Source organism: Oncorhynchus keta, chromosome 18 (genome assembly GCF_023373465.1).
Source record: "Oncorhynchus keta strain PuntledgeMale-10-30-2019 chromosome 18, Oket_V2, whole genome shotgun sequence".
NCBI lineage: Eukaryota > Metazoa > Chordata > Actinopteri > Salmoniformes > Salmonidae > Oncorhynchus > Oncorhynchus keta.
In genome coordinates, this window is record NC_068438.1 from 50,906,932 (window position 1) to 50,930,853 (window position 23,922).

General features: G+C 44.8%; 1 protein-coding gene across 4 annotated transcripts in view; it reads left to right on the forward strand.

Annotated features, from left to right (window-relative positions):
• The window catches only part of LOC118380913 (cell adhesion molecule 2-like), a 225,934-nt gene extending 206,252 nt beyond the window's left edge, over positions 1-19,682 (forward strand). For 3 of the 4 annotated variants that reach the window (XM_052468836.1, XM_052468838.1, XM_052468837.1), the window contains exons 5-7: positions 6,332-6,358; positions 16,927-17,049; positions 17,770-19,682. In XM_052468836.1, coding sequence (XP_052324796.1) covers positions 6,332-6,358; positions 16,927-17,049; positions 17,770-17,885 — 266 coding nt within the window. In that variant the 3' untranslated portion in view covers positions 17,886-19,682. The remainder of the gene's footprint in view (positions 1-6,331; positions 6,359-16,926; positions 17,050-17,769) is intronic. The other variant, XM_052468839.1, reaches the window with a different exon arrangement.
• The last annotated feature ends 4,240 nt before the right edge of the window (positions 19,683-23,922 follow it).

Consider the following 23,922-nt stretch of genomic DNA (forward strand, 5'->3'; position numbering starts at 1 on the left):
ACTGAGATGCAGTGCCTTAGAGCGATGCACCACTCAGAATAATAGCATGACATGGACGGGGGGGAGCAGATCCTAGATCAGCACTCTTACGCTTGATACACTTGACCTTTTGAGCCAGAAAGCATGGCTGTACTCTAGCTGCACACAGCTGGTTTGCATTCATATCCGTCGCGATGAGTGTGAAAAACAAGTCGTACTGCCGTCTGATTAAGACAAAATACAATAAAGAACCAAGAGTTGCAGAATTTCCTCGTCACTAAAGTAACTCCTTCACCCTGTCCATTTAACATCAAACGTGTAGAGGGACATAGAGAGTGATCAGGTCTAATGTAACCAGACAGCTGATACCCAGACAGTTGATACCCAGACAGTTGATACCCAGACAGCTGATACCCAGACAGCTGATACCCAGACAGCTGATACCCAGACTGTTGATACCCAGACAGTTAGTTTAATAGACAGTTGATACCCAGACAGCTGATACCCAAACTGTTGGTACCCAGACAGCTGATACCCAGACAGTTGATACCCAGACAGCCGATACCCAGACAGCTGATACCCAGACAGTTGATACCCAGACAGTTGATACCCAGACAGCTGATACCCAGACAGTTGATACCCAGACAGTTGATACCCAGACAGTTAGTTTAATAGACAGTTGATACCCAGACAGTTAGTTTAATAGACAGTTGATACCCAGACAGCTGATACCCAGACAGTTGATACCCAGACAGCTGATACCCAGACAGTTGATACCCAGACAGTTGATACCCAGACAGCTGATACCCAGACAGCTGATACCCAGACAGCTGATACCCAGACTGTTGATACCCAGACAGTTAGTTTAATAGACAGTTGATACCCAGACAGTTAGTTTAATAGACAGTTGATACCCAGACAGCTGATACGCAGACTGTTGATACCCAGACAGCTGATACCCAGACAGCTGATACCCAGACAGCTGATACCCAGACTGTTGATACCCAGACAGCTGATACCCAGACTGTTGATACCCAGACAGCTGATACCCAGACAGTTGATACCCAGACAGTTGATACCCAGACAGCTGATACCCAGACAGCTGATACCCAGACAGCTGATACCCAGACTGTTGATACCCAGACAGTTAGTTTAATAGACAGTTGATACCCAGACAGTTAGTTTAATAGACAGTTGATACCCAGACAGCTGATACCCAGACTGTTGATACCCAGACAGCTGATACCCAGACAGCTGATACCCAGACAGCTGATACCCAGACTGTTGATACCCAGACAGCCGATACCCAGACAGCTGATACCCAGACAGTTGATACCCAGACAGTTGATACACAGACAGTTGATACCCAGACAGCTGATACCCAGACAGTTGATACCCAGACAGCTGATACCCAGACAGCTGATACCCAGACAATTGATACCCAGACAATTGATACCCAGACAGCTGATACCCAGACAGTTGATACCCAGACAGCTGATACCCAGACAGTTAGTTTAATAGACCGTTGATACCCAGACAGCTGATACCCAGACAGCTGATATCCAGACAGTTGATACCCAGACAGCTGATACCCAGACAGTTGATACCCAGACAGTTGATACACAGACAGTTGATACCCAGACAGCTGATACCCAGACAGTTGATACCCAGACAGCTGATACCCAGACAGCTGATATCCAGACAGCTGATACCCAGACAGCTGATACCCAGACAGTTGATACCCAGACAGTTGATACCCAGACAGCTGATACCCAGACAGCTGATACCCAGACAGCTGGTTTAATAGACAGTTGATACCCAGACAGTTGATACCCAGACAGTTGATATCCAGACAGCTGATACCCAGACAGCTGATATCCAGACAGTTGACACCCAGACAGTTGACACCCAGACAGCTGATACCCAGACAGTTGATACCCAGACAGTTGATACCCAGACAGTTGATCCCCAGACCGTTGATACCCAGACAGTTGATACCCAGACAGCTGATACCCAGACAGCTGATACCCAGACAGTTGATACCCAGACAGTTAGTTTAATAGACAGTTGATACCCAGACAGCTGATACCCAGACAGTTGATACCCAGACAGTTGATACCCAGACAGTTGATACCCAGACAGCTGATACCCAGACAGCTGATACCCAGACTGTTGATACCCAGACAGTTGATACCCAGACAGTTGATATCCAGACAGTTGATACCCAGACAGTTGATACCCAGACAGTTGATACCCAGACCGTTGATACCCAGACAGCTGATATACACACAGGACACCGAATAGGACAGGAGAAGTACTCCAGATATAACAAACTGACCCTAGCCCCCCGACACATAAACTACTGCAGCATAAATACTGGAGGCTGAGATACCCAGACAGCTGATATCCAGACAGTTGATACCCAGACAGTTAGTTTAATAGACAGTTGATACCCAGACAGCTGATACCCAGACAGTTAGTTTAATAGACAGTTGATACCCAGACAGTTAGTTTAATAGACAGCTGATACCCAGACAGTTGATACCCAGACAGCTGATACCCAGACAGCTGATACCCAGACAGTTGATACCCAGACAGTTGATACCCAGACAGTTAGTTTAATAGACAGTTGATACCCAGACAGCTGATACCCAGACAGTTGATACCCAGACAGTTGATACCCAGACAGTTGATACCCAGACAGCTGATACCCAGACAGCTGATACCCAGACAGTTGATACCCAGACAGGTGATATCCAGACAGTTGATACCCAGACAGTTGATACCCAGACAGTTGATACCCAGACAGTTGATACCCAGACAGTTGATACCCAGACAGCTGATACCCAGAGAGTTGATTAAATAACACTGTTGACACCCAGACAGCTGATATCCAGACAGCTGATACCCAGACAGCTGATACCCAGACAGTTGATACCCAGAAAGTTGATACCCAGACAGCTGATACCCAGACAGTTGATACCCAGACAGTTGATACCCAGACAGTTGATACCCAGACAGTTGATACCCAGACAGTTGATACCCAGACCGTTGATACCCAGACAGCTGGTTTAATAGACCGTTGATACCCAGACAGTTGATACCCAGACAGTTGATACCCAGACAGTTGATACCCAGACAGCTGATATCCACACAGGACACCGAATAGGACAGGAGAAGTACTCCAGATATAACAAACTGACCCTAGCCCCCCGACACATAAACTACTGCAGCATAAATACTGGAGGCTGAGATACCCAGACAGCTGATATCCAGACAGTTGATACCCAGACAGTTAGTTTAATAGACAGTTGATACCCAGACAGTTAGTTTAATAGACAGCTGATACCCAGACAGTTGATACCCAGACAGCTGATACCCAGACAGCTGATACCCAGACAGCTGATACCCAGACAGCTGATACCCAGAGAGTTGATTTAATACACTGTTGACACCCAGACAGCTGATATCCAGACAGCTGATATCCAGACAGCTGATATCCAGACAGCTGATACCCAGACAGCTGATACCCAGACAGCTGATACCCAGACAGCTGATACCCAGACAGCTGATACCCAGAGAGTTGATTTAATACACTGTTGACACCCAGACAGCTGATATCCAGACAGCTGATACCCAGACAGCTGATATCCAGACAGCTGATATCCAGACAGCTGATACCCAGACAGTTGATACCCAGACTGTTGATATCCAGACAGCTGATACCCAGACAGTTGATACCCAGACAGTTGATACACAGACTGTTGATATCCAGACAGCTGATACCCAGACAGCTGATACCTAGACAGTTGATACCCAGACTGTTGATATCCAGACAGCTGATACCCAGACAGTTGATACCCAGACAGCTGATACCCAGACAGCTGATACCCAGACAGCTGATACCCAGACAGCTGGTTTAATAGACTCTGGTTTAATAGACCCTCTGTGGAACAGGTTCTACCTGGTAACCAAAAGGTTTCTACCTGGAACCAGATGGGTTCTACCTGGCACCAAAAAAGGGTTCCTCAAATGGTTCTCCTATGTGGACAGCCAAAGAACCCTTATAGGTTCTAGATAGCACCTTTTGTTTCTAAGAGTCTACAATCTCTACTCCTATTTTAAGAGCTGTCTGCCATAGCCTTCTACCCCATAACAGAGAGTAGACTTTGAATAGCTTGTGGTTGATTGTCATCGTTGTCATCCTCACTGTCTGTGTGTGTCACTGGGCCCTGTACTGTTGTCACTGCGACGTCTCCAATGAACTCCCGACGTTCGTTTCAGTGGGCTTCTTCTGGTTCTGTCAGTCGTCACTCAGCTGAGCTTGAAGTGAGCTTCGCTTTGGGCCACTGTGTAACCCCGCTTTGTCTGTTTGTCCGTCCGTCCGTCCGTCTGTCTGTGTCGACAGTCTAAGAGCACGGTAACCCCTCTCTCTGTCTGTCTGTCTGTCTGTCTGTCTGTCTGTCTGTCTGTGTCGACAGTCTAAGAGCATGGTAACCCCTCTCTCTGTCTGTCTGTCTGTCTGTCTGTCTGTCTGTCTGTCTGTCTGTCTGTGTCGACAGTCTAAGAGCACGGTAACCCCTCTGTCTGTCTGTCTGTCTGTCTGTCTGTCTGTCTGTCTGTCTGTCTGTCTGTCTGTCTGTGTCGACAGTCTAAGAGCATGGTAACCCCTCTCTCTCTCTGTCTGTCTGTCTGTCCGTCCGTCTGTCTGTGTCGACAGTCTAAGAGCACGGTAACCCCTCTCTCTCTCAGTCTGTCCGTCTGTCTGTCTGTGTCGACAGTCTAAGAGAATGGTAACCCCTCTCTCTGTATGTCCGTCTGTCTGTCCGTCCGTCTGTCTGTCTGTGTCGGCAGTCTAAGAGCACGGTAACCCCTCTCTCTGTCTGTCCGTCTGTCTGTCCGTCTGTGTCGACAGTCTAAGAGCACGGTAACCCCTCTCTCTGTCTGTCCGTCCGTCTGTCCGTCTGGATCGACAGTCTAAGAGCACGGTAACCCCTCTCTCTGTCTGTCCGTCCGTCTGTCCGTCTGGATCGACAGTCTAAGAGCACGGTAACCCCTCTCTCTGTCTGTCCGTCCGTCTGTCCGTCTGTGTCGGCAGTCTAAGAGCACGGTAACCCCTCTCTCTGTCTGTCCGTCCGTCTGTCCGTCTGTGTCGACAGTCTAAGAGCACGGTAACCCCTCTCTCTGTCTGTCCGTCCGTCTGTCCGTCTGGATCGACAGTCTAAGAGCACGGTAACCCCTCTCTCTGTCTGTCCGTCCGTCTGTCCGTCTGTGTCGGCAGTCTAAGAGCACGGTAACCCCTCTCTCTGTCTGTCCGTCCGTCTGTCCGTCTGTGTCGGCAGTCTAAGAGCACGGTAACCCCTCTCTCTGTCTGTCCGTCCGTCTGTCCGTCTGGATCGACAGTCTAAGAGCACGGTAACCCCTCTCTCTGTCTGTCCGTCCGTCTGTCCGTCTGGATCGACAGTCTAAGAGCACGGTAACCCCTCTCTCTGTCTGTCCGTCCGTCTGTCCGTCTGGATCGACAGTCTAAGAGCACGGTAACCCCTCTCTCTGTCTGTCCGTCCGTCTGTCCGTCTGGATCGACAGTCTAAGAGCACGGTAACCCCTCTCTCTCTCTGTCTGTCCGTCCGTCTGTCCGTCTGGATCGACAGTCTAAGAGCACGGTAACCCCTCTCTCTGTCTGTCCGTCCGTCTGTCCGTCTGGATCGACAGTCTAAGAGCACGGTAACCCCTCTCTCTGTCTGTCCGTCCGTCTGGATCGACAGTCTAAGAGCACGGTAACCCCTCTCTCTCTCTGTCTGTCCGTCCGTCTGTCCGTCTGGATCGACAGTCTAAGAGCACGGTAACCCCTCTCTCTGTATGTCCGTCTGTCTGTCCGTCCGTCTGTCCGTCTGGATCGACAGTCTAAGAGCACGGTAACCCCTCTCTCTGTCTGTCCGTCCGTCTGTCCGTCTGGATCGACAGTCTAAGAGCACGGTAACCCCTCTCTCTGTCTGTCCGGCCGTCTGTCCGTCTGGATCGACAGTCTAAGAGCACGGTAACCCCTCTCTCTGTCTGTCTGTCCGTCTGTCCGTCTGTGTCGACAGTCTAAGAGCACGGTAACCCCTCTCTCTGTCTGTCCGTCCGTCTGTCCGTCTGGATCGACAGTCTAAGAGCACGGTAACCCCTCTCTCTCTCTGTCTGTCCGTCCGTCTGTCCGTCTGGATCGACAGTCTAAGAGCACGGTAACCCCAGACCCCCCTCCATGTCTCATTCTATGATTTAATCTTTATGTGATATGATGTTGTTCTCCCCTCGTCTTCCCTTCCTTCCTTCCTTGCCTCTGCGTCTCTGTCTGCAACCATGGCAACAGCCAAAGACTTACCAGAGCCCACCACAGGTAAATATCCCGCTGCTCGCCGGCTGACAGGTCATAATTGCAATCAGGATGTGAGGTCATGTATGTGAGGTCATACATGTGAGGTGGTACATGTACAGCACTTTGTGACATTGGCTGATGTAACAAAAAAGAAAAAGGGCTTTATGAATACATTTGATTGATTGATTGATTGATTGATTGATTGATTGATTGATTGATTGATGTGAGGTCACATACGCCACACGCCACAGCCAGCGTCCCAAATGGGACCCTGTTCCCTACACAATATAGGGCTCTACATGTGTCCAGAGGCCTATAAGTTTGCCATTTCAGATTTGCCCATAGCCTTCCTATCACACAGCATGAGTCTAACCTTCACCTCGCATGGAGTTGAGTCAGTCCGCTCCCATCACCTCCCATGGAGCTGAGTCAGTCCTCACCCATCACCTCCCATGGAGCTGAGTCAGTCCTCACCCATCACCTCCCATGGAGCTGAGTCAGTCCTCACCCATCACCTCCCATGGAGCTGAGTCAGTCCTCTCCACAGCGATACCTCGCTAGGCTCTCTGCCACTGTATTATTCAGTCTCTAACACGACAGTCACAATGAACATTGGCCCTGGCCCACACTCTATTACGAACCCTAAGAACATCTTCAACGGTCACGTGCATATTTATTTATTTTTTAAAGCTGGCATCATCTTGAAATTGCATGATGGTCTATCTTGTGTGCTTTCCGCCTGTATACGAATTCTTCAGAATCCTCCACCATTACCGACTCCTTTTCATGGTCCTTCCAGACAATTCTGATCCGTGAGAAAAAGGGTTGTTGGGAAGTTTTATACAATACTGATCCGTCTGTAGGTTCATCTCATTATAGAAATGCATGTGAGAGAGAGAAAAAAGGCATCTTGCAATACCACTGAAATGTATGGTCAATGATCATAGACCGAGACCGACAATCACATCTTAGAAATCTTTCACAATACGATAATGATTATGAGCTCCATAACTCTTTTCTCAATTTGCACCCTATTCCCTATATATAGTACACTACTTTTAGAGGGCCCTGGTTAAAACTAGTGCACTAAATAGTAAATGGGGTGCCTATTGGGTAGGAAACCATGATACTGCATGTTGGAATGGTGCTCATGTATTTTATTTTTAGGTTTAGCTATGAATGGAGGATGTTGGATGAATGTTATGACTGTAGAAATGAATATCTAACATGAGTTCCCGGCTGAGGTCAGGGCTGGTCCTTGCTGGTCCTAGCTGGTCCTGGTCCTAGCTGGTCCTTGCTGGTCCTAGCTGGTCCTAGCTGGTCCTAGCTGGTCCTAGCTGGTCCTGGTCCTAGCTGGTCCTAGCTGGTCCTTGCTGGTCCTAGCTGGTCCTAGCTGGTCCTTGCTGGTCCTTGCTGGTCCTAGCTGGTCCTAGCTGGTCCTAGCTGGTCCTAGCTGGTCCTTGCTGGTCCTAGCTGGTCCTTGCTGGTCCTTGCTGGTCCTTGCTGTTCTGCGGTACTAGGCAAGACCAAAAAAAAAGCAGCAAAATAATGTATTTCCGGGAGTGGAAATTAATATAAATTTAGGTTCTGAATGAAAGGTGAAAATATGTATTTTCCAGATGTTGCAATCAGGCACATTTTGGGCTGTTGAAATTGAAAAGATATCATTTATAGACGTCTATGTTTGTGCCAAATCAGGACTGGTCCAGACCGGACAAAATCTGAACCCTATGATTGGTTCAGATTTGGTCCGGACCTGACCAAAAACCAATGTCCGTGGACGTGGAAATCAAAGACTACACCAAAACAAAGACGTCCACAACACGTCGGCGCCGGCCGTGATTACTGATCCAGTAAAAAAAATGAATAATGAAGTTAGCTTTATGTGAAATCTTTTTTTAGTACAAACTCATTACACCACCTTTGGAGCCCACAGTGTTGCCTGAAATTGAATTTGATCAATGCCCATCTATGTGTTAAGCCTACCGTTTGTAAAATATCAACAAACAAAAAACGACGTTACGTGCTTACTGGGGTGTAGCCTACCATGTCAGCCCACATACTCTCTCTATCCTATGCCCATCTATGTGGTAGGCCCGTCATTTGTAAAAAAAAAAAACAGGCCGTTGCATTTGGCTTTTATTAGTCGTGATTCTAATCATTTTGGCTGTTTAAGCTCTGAATATAAACTACCCGACTTTATCCGGAGTTATCGTGAGCCTATTTGCAATGTGTTTACTTACACAGCGGGAAATGCAGACGTATTTTCTTTTTCGCTATGTTCAGCTTGTCAAAAAAATTGTACGGATACAAACTTGAAACCACTGATTAGGACAATGGGGGGGAAACTCCTGGACAACAGTTGTTTTTTGTCCTTTCCATATTTATCCATTTCACTTTGACCTGTTCTGTTTTTTTGTAGGACCTGTTGTGTGTTATCATGACAACGCATTTTTGTTATTTGATCGGGCGCTCTTCAGGTTTGGCTATTTGATCGGTGAAGCCTGTAAAAAGTGTCCGTCCTCATTACATTGTCATCCATTTTATCTCCAGCCTGTAGACTACAGAACATAAGACACATACTCTCTCTCTCTGCCTTATCCTATATATGCTTCGTGATTTATGTTAGATCATTTTTGGGGACAGAACGTTGGTGGCGCGCCGTAGCGATGCATCTCTCCAACAGGCACTCTGGAGAGAGGCATGCTGGGAATGGACAACCACATTTATTTGATTTGACAAAGTGAGCACTGCTTATCACACGGTGGCATCAATGCTCACCTAAAAAGCCCTTATGCCACTGGTTGAGATAAATTGTCATTGTTTTGGGGGTAGAATTATGTGAGATGTTATGTGTTGTTGGAGGTGCGTCTTGGTCAGTTCAGCTCAGAAAATTCTAATCCTGCCCAATGAGCGGTCGGCCGTGGCTGGTGTCTTAATCGTTTAATGGAGCACCTAATTGGCTATTTAGTGGGGGAGTTCAGTCATTGATTAGTTTCTACCCCAGCGAGTCTCTGTGTTTGCATTCCAAATGGCACTCTATTCCCCATATAGTGCACAACATTATACTACAGCCCTATTCCCTATATAGTGCACTACTTTATACTACAGCCCTATTCCCTATATAGTGCACTACTTTATACTACAGCCCTATTCCCTATATAGTGCACTACTTTATACTACAGCCCTATTCCCTATATAGTGCACTACTTTATACTACAGCCCTATTCCCTAAATACATTTCAGCAGAGCGCTGTTGGGGAACAGGGTGCCATTTGGGATGGGCCTTTGGAGAAATATTCAGACCCCTTGACTTTTTCCACATTTTGTTACGTTAAAGCCTTATTCTGAAATAGATTAAATAAATAAAAATCCTCAGCCATCTACACACTGTACCCCATAACGACAAATCGAAAACAGGTTTTTAGAAATGTTTGCAAAGTAAAAAAAATAAAAAAAACGTATTTACATAGGTATTCAGACCGTTTGCTATGAGACTTGACAGTGCGCTCAGGTGCATCCTGTCTCCATTGATCATCCTTTGAAATGTTTCTACAACTTGATTGGAGTCCACCTGTGGTAAATTCAATTGATTGGACATGCTTTGGAAAGGCACACACCTGTCTATATAAAGGTCCCACAGTTAACAGTGAATGTCAGAGCAAAAACCAAAGCCATGAGGTCAAAGGAATTGTCCGTAGATCTCCAAGACAGGATTGTGTTGAGGCACAGATCTGGGGAAGGGTACCAAAACATTTCTGCAGCATTGAAGGTCCCCCAAGTACACAGTGGCCTCCATCCTTCTTAAGTGGAAATTTGGAACCACAAAGACTCTTCCTAGAGCTGGCCACCCGGCCAAACTGAGCAATCGAGGGGAAAACGGCCTTGGTCAGGGAGGTGACCAAGAATCCGACGGTCGCTCCAGAATTCCTCTGTGGACATGGGAGAACCTTCCAGAAAGAAATTAAAAGAGAGCGGCACACTCTCGGAGCTCAGATGCAGTATTTGAATAAGTTAATATCCAACGTTTGGACAGACAAGCTGTCTTCATCAGGGGTATAATGACAAACACTGTGGGGAGATTCGTTTATATCGTGTTAAAGGACACACACACACACACAGGTGTCTGTAATCATGGCCGGGTGTGGCCTGATATCATTGGTTAATTCTCATATTCTAAAATAGCATACTAAACAACGTGAATGGATAGTGTATGGCTACGTAGGCCAACAAACATTTACAAAATCACAAGAATGGCTTCAGATCAAAGTCTAAGTTGAGACCGAAGGGAGCAAAAGGGTCTTTAAGTTAAAGATCCAGGCAGACTCTCGTTTTAACAATAAATTGTCGAAGTCATCCCCTCTCCTAGAACTTTCCAGAAGGACATCCATCTCAACAGCACTTCACCAATCAGGCCTTTATGGTAGAGTGGACAGATGGAAGCCACTCCTCGGTAAAAGGCACATGACAGCCTGCTTGGAGTTTGCCTAATGGCACCTAAAGACTCTCAGACCATGAGAAACAAGATTTTCTGGTCGGATGAAACCAAGATTGAACTTTTTGGCCTGAATGCCACGCGCCACGTCTGTAGGAAACCTGGCACCATCCCTACGGTGAAGCATGGTGGTGGCAGCATCATGCTGAGGGGATGTTTTTCAGTGGCAGGGACTGGGAGACTAGTCAGGATCGAGGGAAAGATGAACAGAGCAAAGTAGAGAGAGATCCTTAATGAAAACCTGCTCCAGAGCCCTCAGGACCTCAGACTGGGTCGAAGGTTCACCTTACAACAGGACAACGACCCAAAGCACACAGCCAAGACAATGCAGGAGTGCCTTCGGGACAAGTCTCTGAATGTCCTTGAGTGGCCCGGCTAGTGCCCGGACTTGAACCCGATTGAACATCTCTAGAGAGACCTGAAAATATCTGTGCTGCGACGCTCCCCATCCAACCTGACAGAGCTTGAGAGGATCTGCAGAGAAGAATGGGAGAAACTCTCCAAATACAGGTGTGACAAGCTTGTTCCATCTTACCCAATAAGTCTTGAGGCTGTAATCACTGCCAAAGATGCTTCAACAAAGTACTGAGTAAAGTTTCTGAATACTAATGTAAATGTATTATTTCAGTTTTTTATTTCAATTTTTTTGCAAAAATTTCTAAAAACCCATTTTTGCTTTGCCATTATGGGTTATTGAGTTTAGATTGATCATGAAATAAAACAATTGAATCCATTTTACAATAAAAGCTGTAATGTAACAAAATGTAGAAAAAGTCAAGGGGTCTGAATACATTTTACGAATGAACTGTGTGTGTTACCTTTCTCTACCAGGTCCGGTCTAATGGTCTTAAGAACATAAAGTGAAGTATGTAGACCTGGTTTTAGCCAGAACGACCTACAAGGGGAGGAGCCTAACCTTGTTTTTGTATGGTTTAAGCCAAGTACACCAACCTTGTGATGTCATAAGAGAACGTGTCCCCTGGAAATATACATTTCTCTAGCTAGGCTCCCTCCTCACTTCAACACATTTTTTTCCCGCGTTCCAAATGGTACCCTGTTTCCTTTAAAGTGCACTAATTTTCCACCAGGGCCTATAGGGAATAGGGTGTCCCATTTGGGATTCAGACATGATAGTTTAATGAACTCAGACACCTCTCTCTCAATTTATGGCTGTGCCTCCGTAATGTGTGTAAATTTCAGTTTAAATATTTATATTGTCACCCCAACCTTGTCGCTCTTCATAGAGAAGGAAGAGAATCCACGTGTGCAGCAATCTGAGGTCACGTTAGCCTACCTCCCAAATGGAGCCCTATTCCCTATATAGTGCACTACTTTTGACCAGAGCCCTGTGGACCCTGGTCCAAAGTAGTGCACTACGTAGGGAACACGATCTCATTTGAGATTCAGCCGTAGTTTTTATTGTTGTCCTTTGTTGTGCCTTTGGCAATGACGCACATGCATTAAACAACAGATAGCTGAAGCTTTTATCTAGGTGACAACAATAAACACACTCTACCAAACACTTCCTGTTCCTGACAGAGAGACAGACAGGTTTAATACACCAGACTGCATGCCTGGGGTTTGTCCCAAATGGCACCCTATATACACTGACTGTAGAAAACATTAGGAACTCTTTCCAGGACATAGACTGACCAGGTGAATCCAGGTGAAAGCTATGATCTCTTATTGATGTCACTTGTTAAATCCACCTTCAATCAGTGTAGATTAATGGGAGGAGACGGGTTAATAAAGGATTTTTAAACCTTGAGACAATTGAGACGTGGATTGTGTCTGTGTGCCATTCAGAGGGTGTAAGTGCATTTGAACGGGGGTAGTAGGTGCCACCGGTTTGTGTCAAGAACTGCAACGCTGCCGGGTTTTTCACACTCAACAGTTTCCCTGTGTGTATCAAGAATGATTCACCACCCAAAGGACATCCAGACAACCTGACACAACTGTGGGAAGCATTGGAGTCAACATGGGCCAGCAGCCCTGTGGAACGCTTTCCACACCTTGTAGAGTCCATGCCCAACGATTTGAGGCTATTCTGAGGGCAAAAACTCAATATTAAATAGGTGTTCCTAATGTTTTGTACACTCAGTGTAATTCATGAAGAAAATAGGGTAATAGGGCAGTAGGGGACTAGGATAATAGGGGAATATGGGATCAGGGGAATAGGAGAATATGGGATTAGGGGAATAGGAGAATATGGGATTAGGGTAATAGGAGAATATGGGATTAGGGGAATAGGAGAATATGGGATTAGGGTAATAGGAGAATATGGGATTTGGGGAATAGGCGAATATGGGATTAGGGGAAAGGAGAATATGGGATTAGGGTAATAGGAGAATATGGGATTAGGGGAATAGGATAATATGGGATTGGGAGAATAGGAGAATATGGGATTAGGGGAATAGGAGAATATGGGATTAGGGGAAAAGGAGAATATGGGATTAGGGGAAAAGGAGAATATGGGATTAGGGGAATAGGATAATATGAGAATAGGAGAATATGGGATTAGGAGAATAGGGGAATGGGATAATAGGGGAATATGAGAATATGGGATTAGGGGAATATGGGAATGGGATAATAGGAGAATAGGGGAATGGGATAATAGGGGATTAAAATAATAGGGGAATAGGGGAATAAAATTATATGGGATTAGGGCAATAGATTAATAGGGGAATATGATAATAGGGGAATACATTAATAGGGGAATAGATTAATAGGGGAATAGATTAATAGGGGAATAGATTAACAGGGGGATATGATAATAGGGGAATAGATTAATAGGGGGATATGATAATAGGAGAATAGATTAATAGGGGAATAGATTAATAGGGGAATAGATTAATAGGGGAATAGATTAATAGGGGAATAGATTAATAGGGGGATATGCTAATAGGGGAATAGATTAATAGGGGAATAGATTAATAGGGGAATATACTAATAGGGGAATAGATTAATAGGGGAATAGATTAATAGGGGAATAGATTAATATGGGAATATGAGAATGGGGAATAGATTAATAGGGGGATATGCTAATAGGGAATAGATTAATAGGGGAATAGATTAATAGGAAATAGATTAATAGGGGAATAGATTAACAGGGGATATGATAATAGGGAATAGATTAATAGGGGATATGATAATAGGAGAATAGATTAATAGGGAATATGAGAATAGGGGAATAGATTAATAGGGGAATATGAGAATGGGGGAATAGATTAATAGGGGAATAGATTCATAGGGAATATGATAATAGGAGAATAGATTAATAGGGGAATATGATAATAGGGGAATAGATTAATAGGGGAATATGATAATAGGGGAATAGATTAATAGGGGGATATGCTAATAGGGGAATAGATTAATAGGGGAATATGGGAATAGATTAATAGGGGAATAGATTAATAGGGGAATAGATTAATAGGGGAATATGTTAATAGGGGAATAGATTAATAGGGGGATATGCTAATAGGGGAATAGATTAATAGGGGAATATATTAATAGGGGAATAGATTAATGGGGGGATAGGGTACCACTTGGGAGGCAGTCAATGACTTAGGCTGGTAGTTCCATCATGGTGGCCCCATTCTGTGTGAATCCAGATCAAGATGATGAATTATACAGTACGTCTTGCATAGAATTACATCCATATGGAGATTGTGTGGTTTTCCATATAAAACTTGGCGGGTAAGAACACAAGTTACATTTCTAGGTGTTAATAATGAGGAATGTACTAGGTGGAACAGAAATAGGAATACCCAACACCCCTCCCTCTATCTCCGCCTCTCCCTTACCCTCTCTTCTCTATCTCCCCTTTGCTCTCTCTCACCCCTCTCCCTTTACCCTTACCCTCGCTCTCTATCTCCCCCTCTCCTTTACCCTTACCCTCGCTCTCTCTCTCCCCCTCTCCTTTACCCTTACCCTCGCTCTCACCCCTCTCCCTTTACCCTCGCTCTCTCTCTCCCCCTCTCCTTTACCCTTACCCTCGCTCTCTCTCTCCCCCTCTCCTTTACCCTTACCCTCACTCTCTCTCACCCCTCTCCCTTTACCCTCGCTCTCTCTCTCCCCCTCTCCTTTACCGTCTCTTTCTCTCTCTCTCTTCCCATCTCTCTTACCCTCTCACTCTCTCGTTCTCTCTCTCTCTCTCTCTCTCTCTCTCTTCCCATCGCTCTTACCCTCTCACTCTCTCGTTCTCTCGTTCTCTCTCTCTCTTCCCATCGCTCTTACCCTCTCACTCTCGTTCTCTCGTTCTCTCTCTCTCTCTCTCTCTCTCTCTCTCTCTCAGGGTGACTTTGCGTAGCTGAGCAGTGGGCTCTGCCATTCATCACCATGAGCTAATGAGAGCAGAGCACAGAAGTAGCACATAAAGTCATGTCAGACCGACCGCTCACAGTTTACAGCAGGACACACAGCGACAGGGGGGGCCCAGCTCAGGTAGGGTGGTAAACCGGTTTCAGGATGCCCTCTGCCCCCCCCAGTCAGGGACACACACACAGCGACAGGGGGGGCCCAGCTCAGGTAGGGTGGTAAACCGGTTTCAGGATGCCCTCTGCCCCCCAGTCAGGGACACACACACACACAGCGACAGGGGGGCCCAGCTCAGGTAGGGTGGTAAACCGGTTTCAGGATGCCCTCTGCCCCCCCAGTCAGGGACACACACACACAGCGACAGGGGGCCCAGCTCAGGTAGGGTGGTAAACCGGTTTCAGGATGCCCTCAGCCCCCCAGTCAGGGACACACACACACAGCGACAGGGGGCCCAGCTCAGGTAGGGTGGTAAACCGGTTTCAGGATGCCCTCTGCCCCCCCAGTCAGGGACACACACACAGCGACAGGGGGCCCAGCTCAGGTAGGGTGGTAAACCGGTTTCAGGATGCCCTCTGCCCCCCCCCCCCCAGTCAGGGACACACACACAGCGACAGGGGGGGCCCAGTTCAGGTAGGGTGGTAAACCGGTTTCAGGATGCCCTCTGTCCCCCCCCCAGTCAGCCTCAGGTTAAACCGAAGCCATTTCAGACTGTACCAAAGACCTTCAGCGCCACGGATTCTGAGCAAGACAGGGACAGTGGTTTGGGCCTGTTATGGCTGCGTTGGGATAGCAGGCATAGCTAACAGCTACAGTAGACCAACCGCTGATAGATTAGGATCAAATCCCACATGGAATCTATAGTTCTATAGTTCACTGCTTTTCAGAAGTAGTGGATTTGATAAGGAACAGCCCTTTTGGGGACGTGTACAAAGTTGAATTCCTCCCTCACACAATGTCCTGGTTTTTTTTTCAGGCCCAAACTCAACCTTGTTAAAAGTGCTGCTGCTGAATAATTCAAGAAGAAGAATCTATCCTGGAAGATTGTTTTTGCTATGACAGTTTTGTTCATGTTGTTTAATAAGAAACACTGTGATGTTTTCATTGGTTCCTCTTTACCGACTCACCGACTGCACCTGCAGGAAATAACGTTTCAGAAACACTGTGATGTTTCATTGGTTCTATTGATGACCCACTGCATGAAACTCACCTGTTGTTTCTCCTATTCCCCTCCTCCTCTTGCTCTCTCTCTCCTCTTCCCATTCTTCTCTTCCTCCTTTTTCCATCTCTATCCCCCTCCTTATCTCTCTCCTTTCTTCCCCTCCTCTTCTCTCTCTCTCTCTCTTCCCCTCCTCTCTCTCTCTCTCCTTTCTTTCTTTCTCTCTCTCTCTCTCTCCTCTCTCTCTCCTTTCTCTCTCCCTCTCCCTCTCTCTCTCTCCTTTCTCTCCCTCTCTCTCCCTCTCCCCCTCTCTCTCTCCCTCTCCCTCTCCCTCTCTCTCTCTCCCTCTCCCTCTCCCTCTCCCCCCTCTCTCTCTCCCTCTCCCTCTCCCTCCTCTCTCTCTCCCTCTCTCTCCCTCTCTCCCTCTCCCTCCCTCTCTCCCTCTCTCTCTCTCTCCTCCTCTCTCTCTCTCTCCCTCTCTCTCTCTCTCTCTCTCTCCTCCTCTCTCTCCTCCTCTCTCTCTCCCTCTCCCTCTCCTCCTCTCTCTCCTCCTCTCTCTCTCTCCTCCTCTCTCTCTCCCTCTCTCTCCCTCTCCCTCTCCCTCTCCCTCTCTCTCTCCAGATCCCAATGCACCAGGACAGCAGGACCCTGACCATGCATTAATTGGAGGTGTTGTGGCTGTGGTTGTGTTCATCACCTTGTGTTTGATCATAGCTCTGGGGCGGTATCTGGCTAGGCATAAAGGTAAGGATGTCATTTACTTCTCCTAAAGTCCCACAATATTTGAGTAAAATTGTCAAAAATGTCCACATACTGTAAATAATCTTTAAACCGTTTAGCTCAGTTGGTAGAGCATGGCGCTTGTAACGCCAGGGTAGTGGGTTCGATTCCCGGGACCACCCATACGTAGAATGTATGCACACATGACTGTAAGTCGCTTTGGATAAAAGCGTCTGCTAAATGGCATATATTATATTATTATAAAATGCAAGAAACATAGAAAACATAACCCAAACATCTGTGTGTCTGTGGATGTATCTGTGGGTGTGTCGGTGTGTCTGTGGATGTGTCTGTGGATGTATCTGTGGGTGTGTCGGTGTGTCTGTGGATGTATCTGTGGGTGTGTCGGTGTGTGTGTCTGTGGATGTATCTGTGGGTGTGTCGGTGTGTGTGTCTGTGGATGTATCTGTGGGTGTGTCGGTGTGTGTGGGTGGGTGTTTGTATCTGTGGGTGTGTCGGTGTGTGGGTGGGTGTTTGTATCTGTGGGTGTGTCGGTGTGTGTGGGTGGGTCTTTGTGTCTGTGGGTGTGTCTTTGGATGTGTCTGTGGGTGTGTGTGTGTCTGTGGATGTGTCTGTGGGTGTGTCGGTGTGTGTGGGTGGGTGTTTGTGTCTGTTTGTGTGTCTGTGGGTGTGTGGGGTTGTGTGTGTCTGTGGGTGTGTGTGTGTGTGTCTGTGTGTGAACAGGGACGTACCTAACACACGAGGCTAAAGGATCCGAGGATGCCCCTGACGCAGACACGGCCATCATCAACGCAGAGGGGAACCACGCAGCAGAGGAGAAGAAAGAGTACTTCATTTAGAGCTTTCCGTTTCGTCCCGTCTCCTTTATGTTTCCACCTCTGTTCTTCTTTCTGTCTGATTTGTTTCTTTCACCAGAGGCAGGGGCGGACTAGGACCAGATATCGGCCCGGGCATTTCAAACGCATCAGCCCATTTGTTTCCTTGAGGCACCCACTATTAAGCAATTTTTTTTTTATTTTTTATTCTGGCCCACTGGCATTTGCCAGAATTGCCCTATGTCCGGTCCATCTCTGCCAGTCGACCAACACAGTCTGCAGTTGGCTCAGTGCTGCTGGGGCAGGAACCAGTTCTTAGTCCCCTCCACTCCTCTCCCGAAAGAGAAAGCTCAAGTTTGGTTTTACTGGTCGGTTTTAACAAGCAAATCGATAAAAATGCTGCCTTGTTTTTACTGCAAGTGTACTCCGCTACTTGTACTCAGTGTTTGAAAAAGAGCAGATCCTGTTTCAGTCAAGTTTTTAACACCCAAACCTTTGTTAGTTGTCATGTTTTATTTGACATTTCCTAAATATACAGACCGTTTTCAATCTGCTTCTGACACGTTTGTTTAAACTCTTTTTTGGGGTGGGGGGGATTTTGTGTCCCCTACTCCCCTCACCATCCCTGTTATATACCTTTTGCATATATTTCTATCAGGAAGCGGAAAGAAATGTGCTTCACCTGACTCCGGAAAACACTGGCTTATGCCGATAATTATGCTTTTCTGAGAAGAATATGTGAAATGTATCAATGTGAACGACGTGATGGGGCTTAGTTGCAACTGTAAAAATGGTATTGGGTATGAGAGGCACACAATTAGGCTCTCATGTTGTGGAAAACGATGGACGTACAAAAAAAAACGGAATAGTTCTTGACACACACAAAAAAAAAACAATGTTAAAAAATAAAATGTTTAAAAAAAAATAAAAGTTGAATTAAAAAACAAAAATGAAGCACAATCCGTATGATTGTTTCTGTTCGAATGTGGATATTATATGATATCCTCTTTTAGCTTTATTTGTATATTAGTATAGGCCATAGTCTCATCTCATATAGAAAGAAACCACAGAGAGAATCAAATGTATAATAAAAGCACAAAACAGAGAAATACTTCTGCAATTCTGCAATTCATTATCTCAGGATTCAATACGAGTCTAAATTCACTGATGTTTTTAAGACCAATTGATTGGAGATTTGGGGGAACCAGGATTCAATGTGGCTGCGGGTTGTCAAGGGCCGTTCGACCCGAAAATCGTATTCACAGTAAACGCTGCAGGTGGGGAATCAAGGCAGAGGTTTTTACAGCTGATGTTTGTCAGACCAGGAGACATTCCCGGGAAAAAAAAATGGGTTTCTTCTCGCTAAACAAAAATAAAAAAACGTCTTTAGCGTCCGAACGGTTGGGACCTGCTAACTCCGTTCTGCTCGTCTGAAAAGGTAACCCATAAAACTGAATGCTAGTATGGTTAAGTGCCAACAAATATAAGGAGATAAATATGTGTCAAAATAAATAAAAATAAAAATAATAATATTTCCAGAACTTTCTTAAATAAGTCTCCTAGATATAGGACAGACAACCTTATTCCTCATGATCTCCACCCGGCACAGCCAGAAGAGGACTGGCCTCCCCACATAGCCTGGTTCCTCTCTAGGTTTCTTCCTAGGTTTTGGCCTTTCTAGGGAGTTTTTCCAAGCCACCGTGCTTCTACACCTGCATTGCTTGCTGTTTGGGGTTTTAGGCTGGGTTTCTGTACAGCACTTTGAGATATCAGCTGATGTACGAAGGGCTTTATAAATAAATTAGATTTGATTTGATGATACATTTTTTTAACTTGTTTTTTTTTATGCCAATTATGAATGTGTTGTTCAGTGCTTTTCTATGGGCTACAGTAGTAAAGGACAAATTACATCTTTAATCTTGTTTTTATTAAAATATAAATACCTAAAGGGGTTCTAAAATTATATACTAGGCTGGGGCGGCAGGGTAGCCTAGTAACCGAAAGGTTGCAAGTTCAAATCCCCGAGCTGACAAGGTACAAATCTGTCGTTCTGCCCATGAACAGGCAGTTAACCCACTGTTCCTAGGCCATCATTGAAAATAAGAATTTGTTCTTAACTGACTTGCCTGGTTAAATAAAGGTAAAATTTAAAATAAAAAAATATATATATATATATATATATATATATATATATATATATATATATATAATCCACAGTATGACCCTCTTGAAACAATTCCATATGTTAGATCAGTAGAACCCTTTTCCAGTTAAAAGCCACACTTCCCAAGGTCACGTTGAATCCCGGTAGGGTCCGAAAAGTATCTGAGACACTAACTTTACTTCAAATGTCTGAACCTCATTTTCATTACTATGAACAACTACTGGTCAGAGTTCTCTGAAAGACTGGTAGAACCAAATCCTACGAGTTCTGGGAACATAAAAGAGGTTGATATTGTGGGGGGGGGAGGAGGGTGCATCACAACATGGGATTATTCCGTTTACAGTGCACCACTTTTGACCAGGGTCCATATGTTTTTTTTGGGGGTCGAAGTAGTGCACTATGAAGGGAATAGGGTGCCATTTGGGACACAGCCGATGTGACTTTATTGATCTAAACGCTCCCTTGTGAATATTGCTGTATATGACTTTGCTAATGTGATGATTGCTGCTGGGCAATATTGTTGGATTTTGAGAACAATTAAAACATTGAAAATGTGTATATTTAGACAATATATCTATTTAAAAGTATTCCAGAAGTCTCTTGAATTTGTTTTTATTCTTATTTGTCATTTGTTTGAGCTAGAACAAGCATTTTGTTTCACCACAAGGCATGTATATAATGTGTAAGTATTACATTTTGGTAAAAATAGAACAATAAAATACTTGTTATTTAAAAGGTTTTCATTTCATATCATTTTGACATGTTTATTTTCATGAATTCTCTTGAACATGAATTCTAATGGGATTGACTCTGGTTGATAGATGGAGTATTTATTATTATTATTATTATTAATTGATATTATTGGTAATATTATACTATTTGAATTGATATTAATATTATTACAAAAGTAGTAGTTGTCTGAAGTTTAATTTATTTATTTTTTTCCATTTTGTAACAAAAAATATATGTAAAAGGTAGTTGGTAGTTAATGAAGAAACTTCTGTCATTAAAAAACAAGGATCACCGTTATGGCCTTTGAGTTTGCTGCAAACAAGTTGTAATAACGTGTTATCAAGGCTTTGGTGACCCAGACATCTTCCCCCGACTGTACATTGCCACTCTATCGAAGACGCGTTGAAACACATTGCCAATATTCATAATTCATGTTCTTTTTGTTAGTTAAATTTGATGCTATAAATAAAAATGACTAATTTTTTTGTATAAAGTTTAAATTGCTGTAATTTCGTTGCATATTAAAAGTGGGGGAGGGGTGGGGCGGGCGGCGGGGGGGAGTGAGGGTTGCTTTTTTTCAGTATTAAATATCAATTTTTCAAAACTATGCCACTGTAAAAAAGTATATAAAAAAATAAAATGTTAATAATGAAAAGTACTGATTAAAATATGACCAAAATGACATCATCGTCTCGTTGTCCTTTTTTCTTCATTTATGTCCTTGGAGTTTCCGGTTGACGATGCTTCTATCAAAAAAAGGAGTATAGCAACATTCTTAATTAAGGTATCATCTCCGCACACCTGAGAAGTTCCAGCAAAACACACTTGAATAACGAGGAAGTATTTTACTTTATCAACTATGTCTGTCTGTAAAGTGCTTAATAACACATTATTAAATATCGAAATCAAATCAAATCAGATGTTATTGGTCACATACACATGGTTAGTGCGGCAGATGTTAGTGCGAGTGTAGCGAAATGCTTGTGCTTCTAGTTCCGACAATGCAGTAATAACCAACAAGTAATCTAGCTAACAATTCCAAAACTACTGTCTTATACACAGTGTAAGGGGATAAAGAATATGTACATAAGGATATATGAATGAGTGATGGTACAGAGCAGCATAGGCAAGATACAGTAGATGGTATCGAGTACAGTATATACATATGAGATGAGTATGTAAACAAAGTGGCATAGTTAAAGTGGCTAGTGATACATGTATTACATAAGGATGCAGTAAAGTATATAGAGTACAGTATATACGTATACATATGAGATGAATAATGTAGGGTATGTAAACATTATATTAGGTAGCATTGTTTAAAGTGGCTAGTGATATATTTTACATCATTTCCCATCAATTCCCATTATTAAAGTGGCTGGAGTTGAGTCAGTGTGTTGGCAGCAGCCACTCTATGAGGCTCCAGAGGTGGATGGTCCCAGACAATATATCTATCCTGAGGATGAAGGACCAAGGCTCTCTATCTATTCCTGAGGAGGATGGTCCCAGACAATATATCTATCCTGAGGATGAAGGACCAAGACTCTCTATCTATTCCTGAGGAGGATGGTCCCAGACAATATATCTATCCTGAGGAGGATGGTCCCAGACTCTATCTACCCTAAGGGGCATGGTCCCAGACTCTTTCTCTATCCTGAGGAGCATGGTCCCAGACTCTCTATCTATCCTGAGGAGCATGGTCCCAGACTCTCTATCTACCCTGAGGAGCATGGTCCTAGACTCTCTATCTATCCTGAGGAGCATGGTCCCAGACTCTTTCTCTATCCTGAGGAGCATGGTCCCAGACTCTTTCTCTATCCCGAGGAGCATGGTCCCAGACTCTCTATCTATCCTGAAGAGCATGGTCCCAGACTCTCTATCTATCCTGAGGAGCATGGTCCCAGACACTATGTCTATCCTGAGGAGGATGGCCCCAGGCTCTATCTGTCCCAGCTGCTTTGCAAATTAAATCTGGTTTACAACTGGTGGTATGTTTCCTAAGTCCTGGTCTTGTCCACATCTTTGTTATTACAATTAAGGCTTTTTTCATCATGTACATATTCACAGCTGAAAGCTGAATTGCAGTATAGAAACAAAAATTAAAAACATGAGTTGTGATCTGAATTTGATCAGATCTTCTTGACCACTTCCGGAGGTAGTAAGGGACCATTTCTATCTGGATATCTTACAGGTGTAAACAGATATGGATCGTCAAACCATCGTAATTATACTGGCCCCTAAGATCAGATCAGATAGTGAATGGACCCATTGATCAGATCAACAAAACCCACATTTTAGCGCAAGGTGTAAACGAGGCCTCACAGTCGCTCTCCCTTCCTCCATTTTGATAGTATTTTACTTGGTTGTTTAATAAGGTTTAATATGGCTGGAGGGAGAGTTTTATTCATGGCTGTGCTTCAGAAACTTCAGACACATAATAGTTAGAACGTCCTCCGACTGCTCTCTGCTCACACACGTCATCTTTAGTGGGAGGCAGGTAGACTAGTGGTTAGAATGTAGGGGAGGCAGGTAGACTAGTGGTTAGAATGTAGGGGAGGCAGGTAGACTAGTGGTTAGAATGTAGGGGAGGCAGGTAGACTAGTGGTTAGAATGTAGGGGCGGCAGGTAGACTAGTGGTTAGAGTGTAGGGGTGGCAGGTAGACTAGTGGTTAGAGTGTAGGGGCGGCAGGTAGACTAGTGGTCAGAATGTTAGCCCAGGAACGGAACGGTTGCTGTATTGAATCCCTGAGCTGACAAGGTAAAAATCTGTCGTTCTGCCCCTGAAGAAGGCAGTTCCCCCGGGGAAGGCTGTCATTGTAAATAATCATTTGTTCTTAGCTGACCTGTCTAGTTAAATAAAGGTTAAATTTAAAAAATGGTAAACAACATCAGTCATGGGCTGTGTATCAAATGACACACTATTTACTTTGTGGGACCCTACTTCTGGCTAGGCCCCATAGAGCTCTCGTCAACGGTTGTCCACTATGAAGGGGGGTTAAAAAGTTTCAGTGATTCCCTTTCGTTTGTTGTGTATCGCCGATCGCTTCGGGAGGAGCTACCATCTGGGAACAAACTAGTCTGATTAGGAGCTGCCTTCTGGGAACAAACTGGTCTGATAAGGAGCTGCCTTCTGGGAACAAACTGGTCTGATAAGGAGCTGACTTC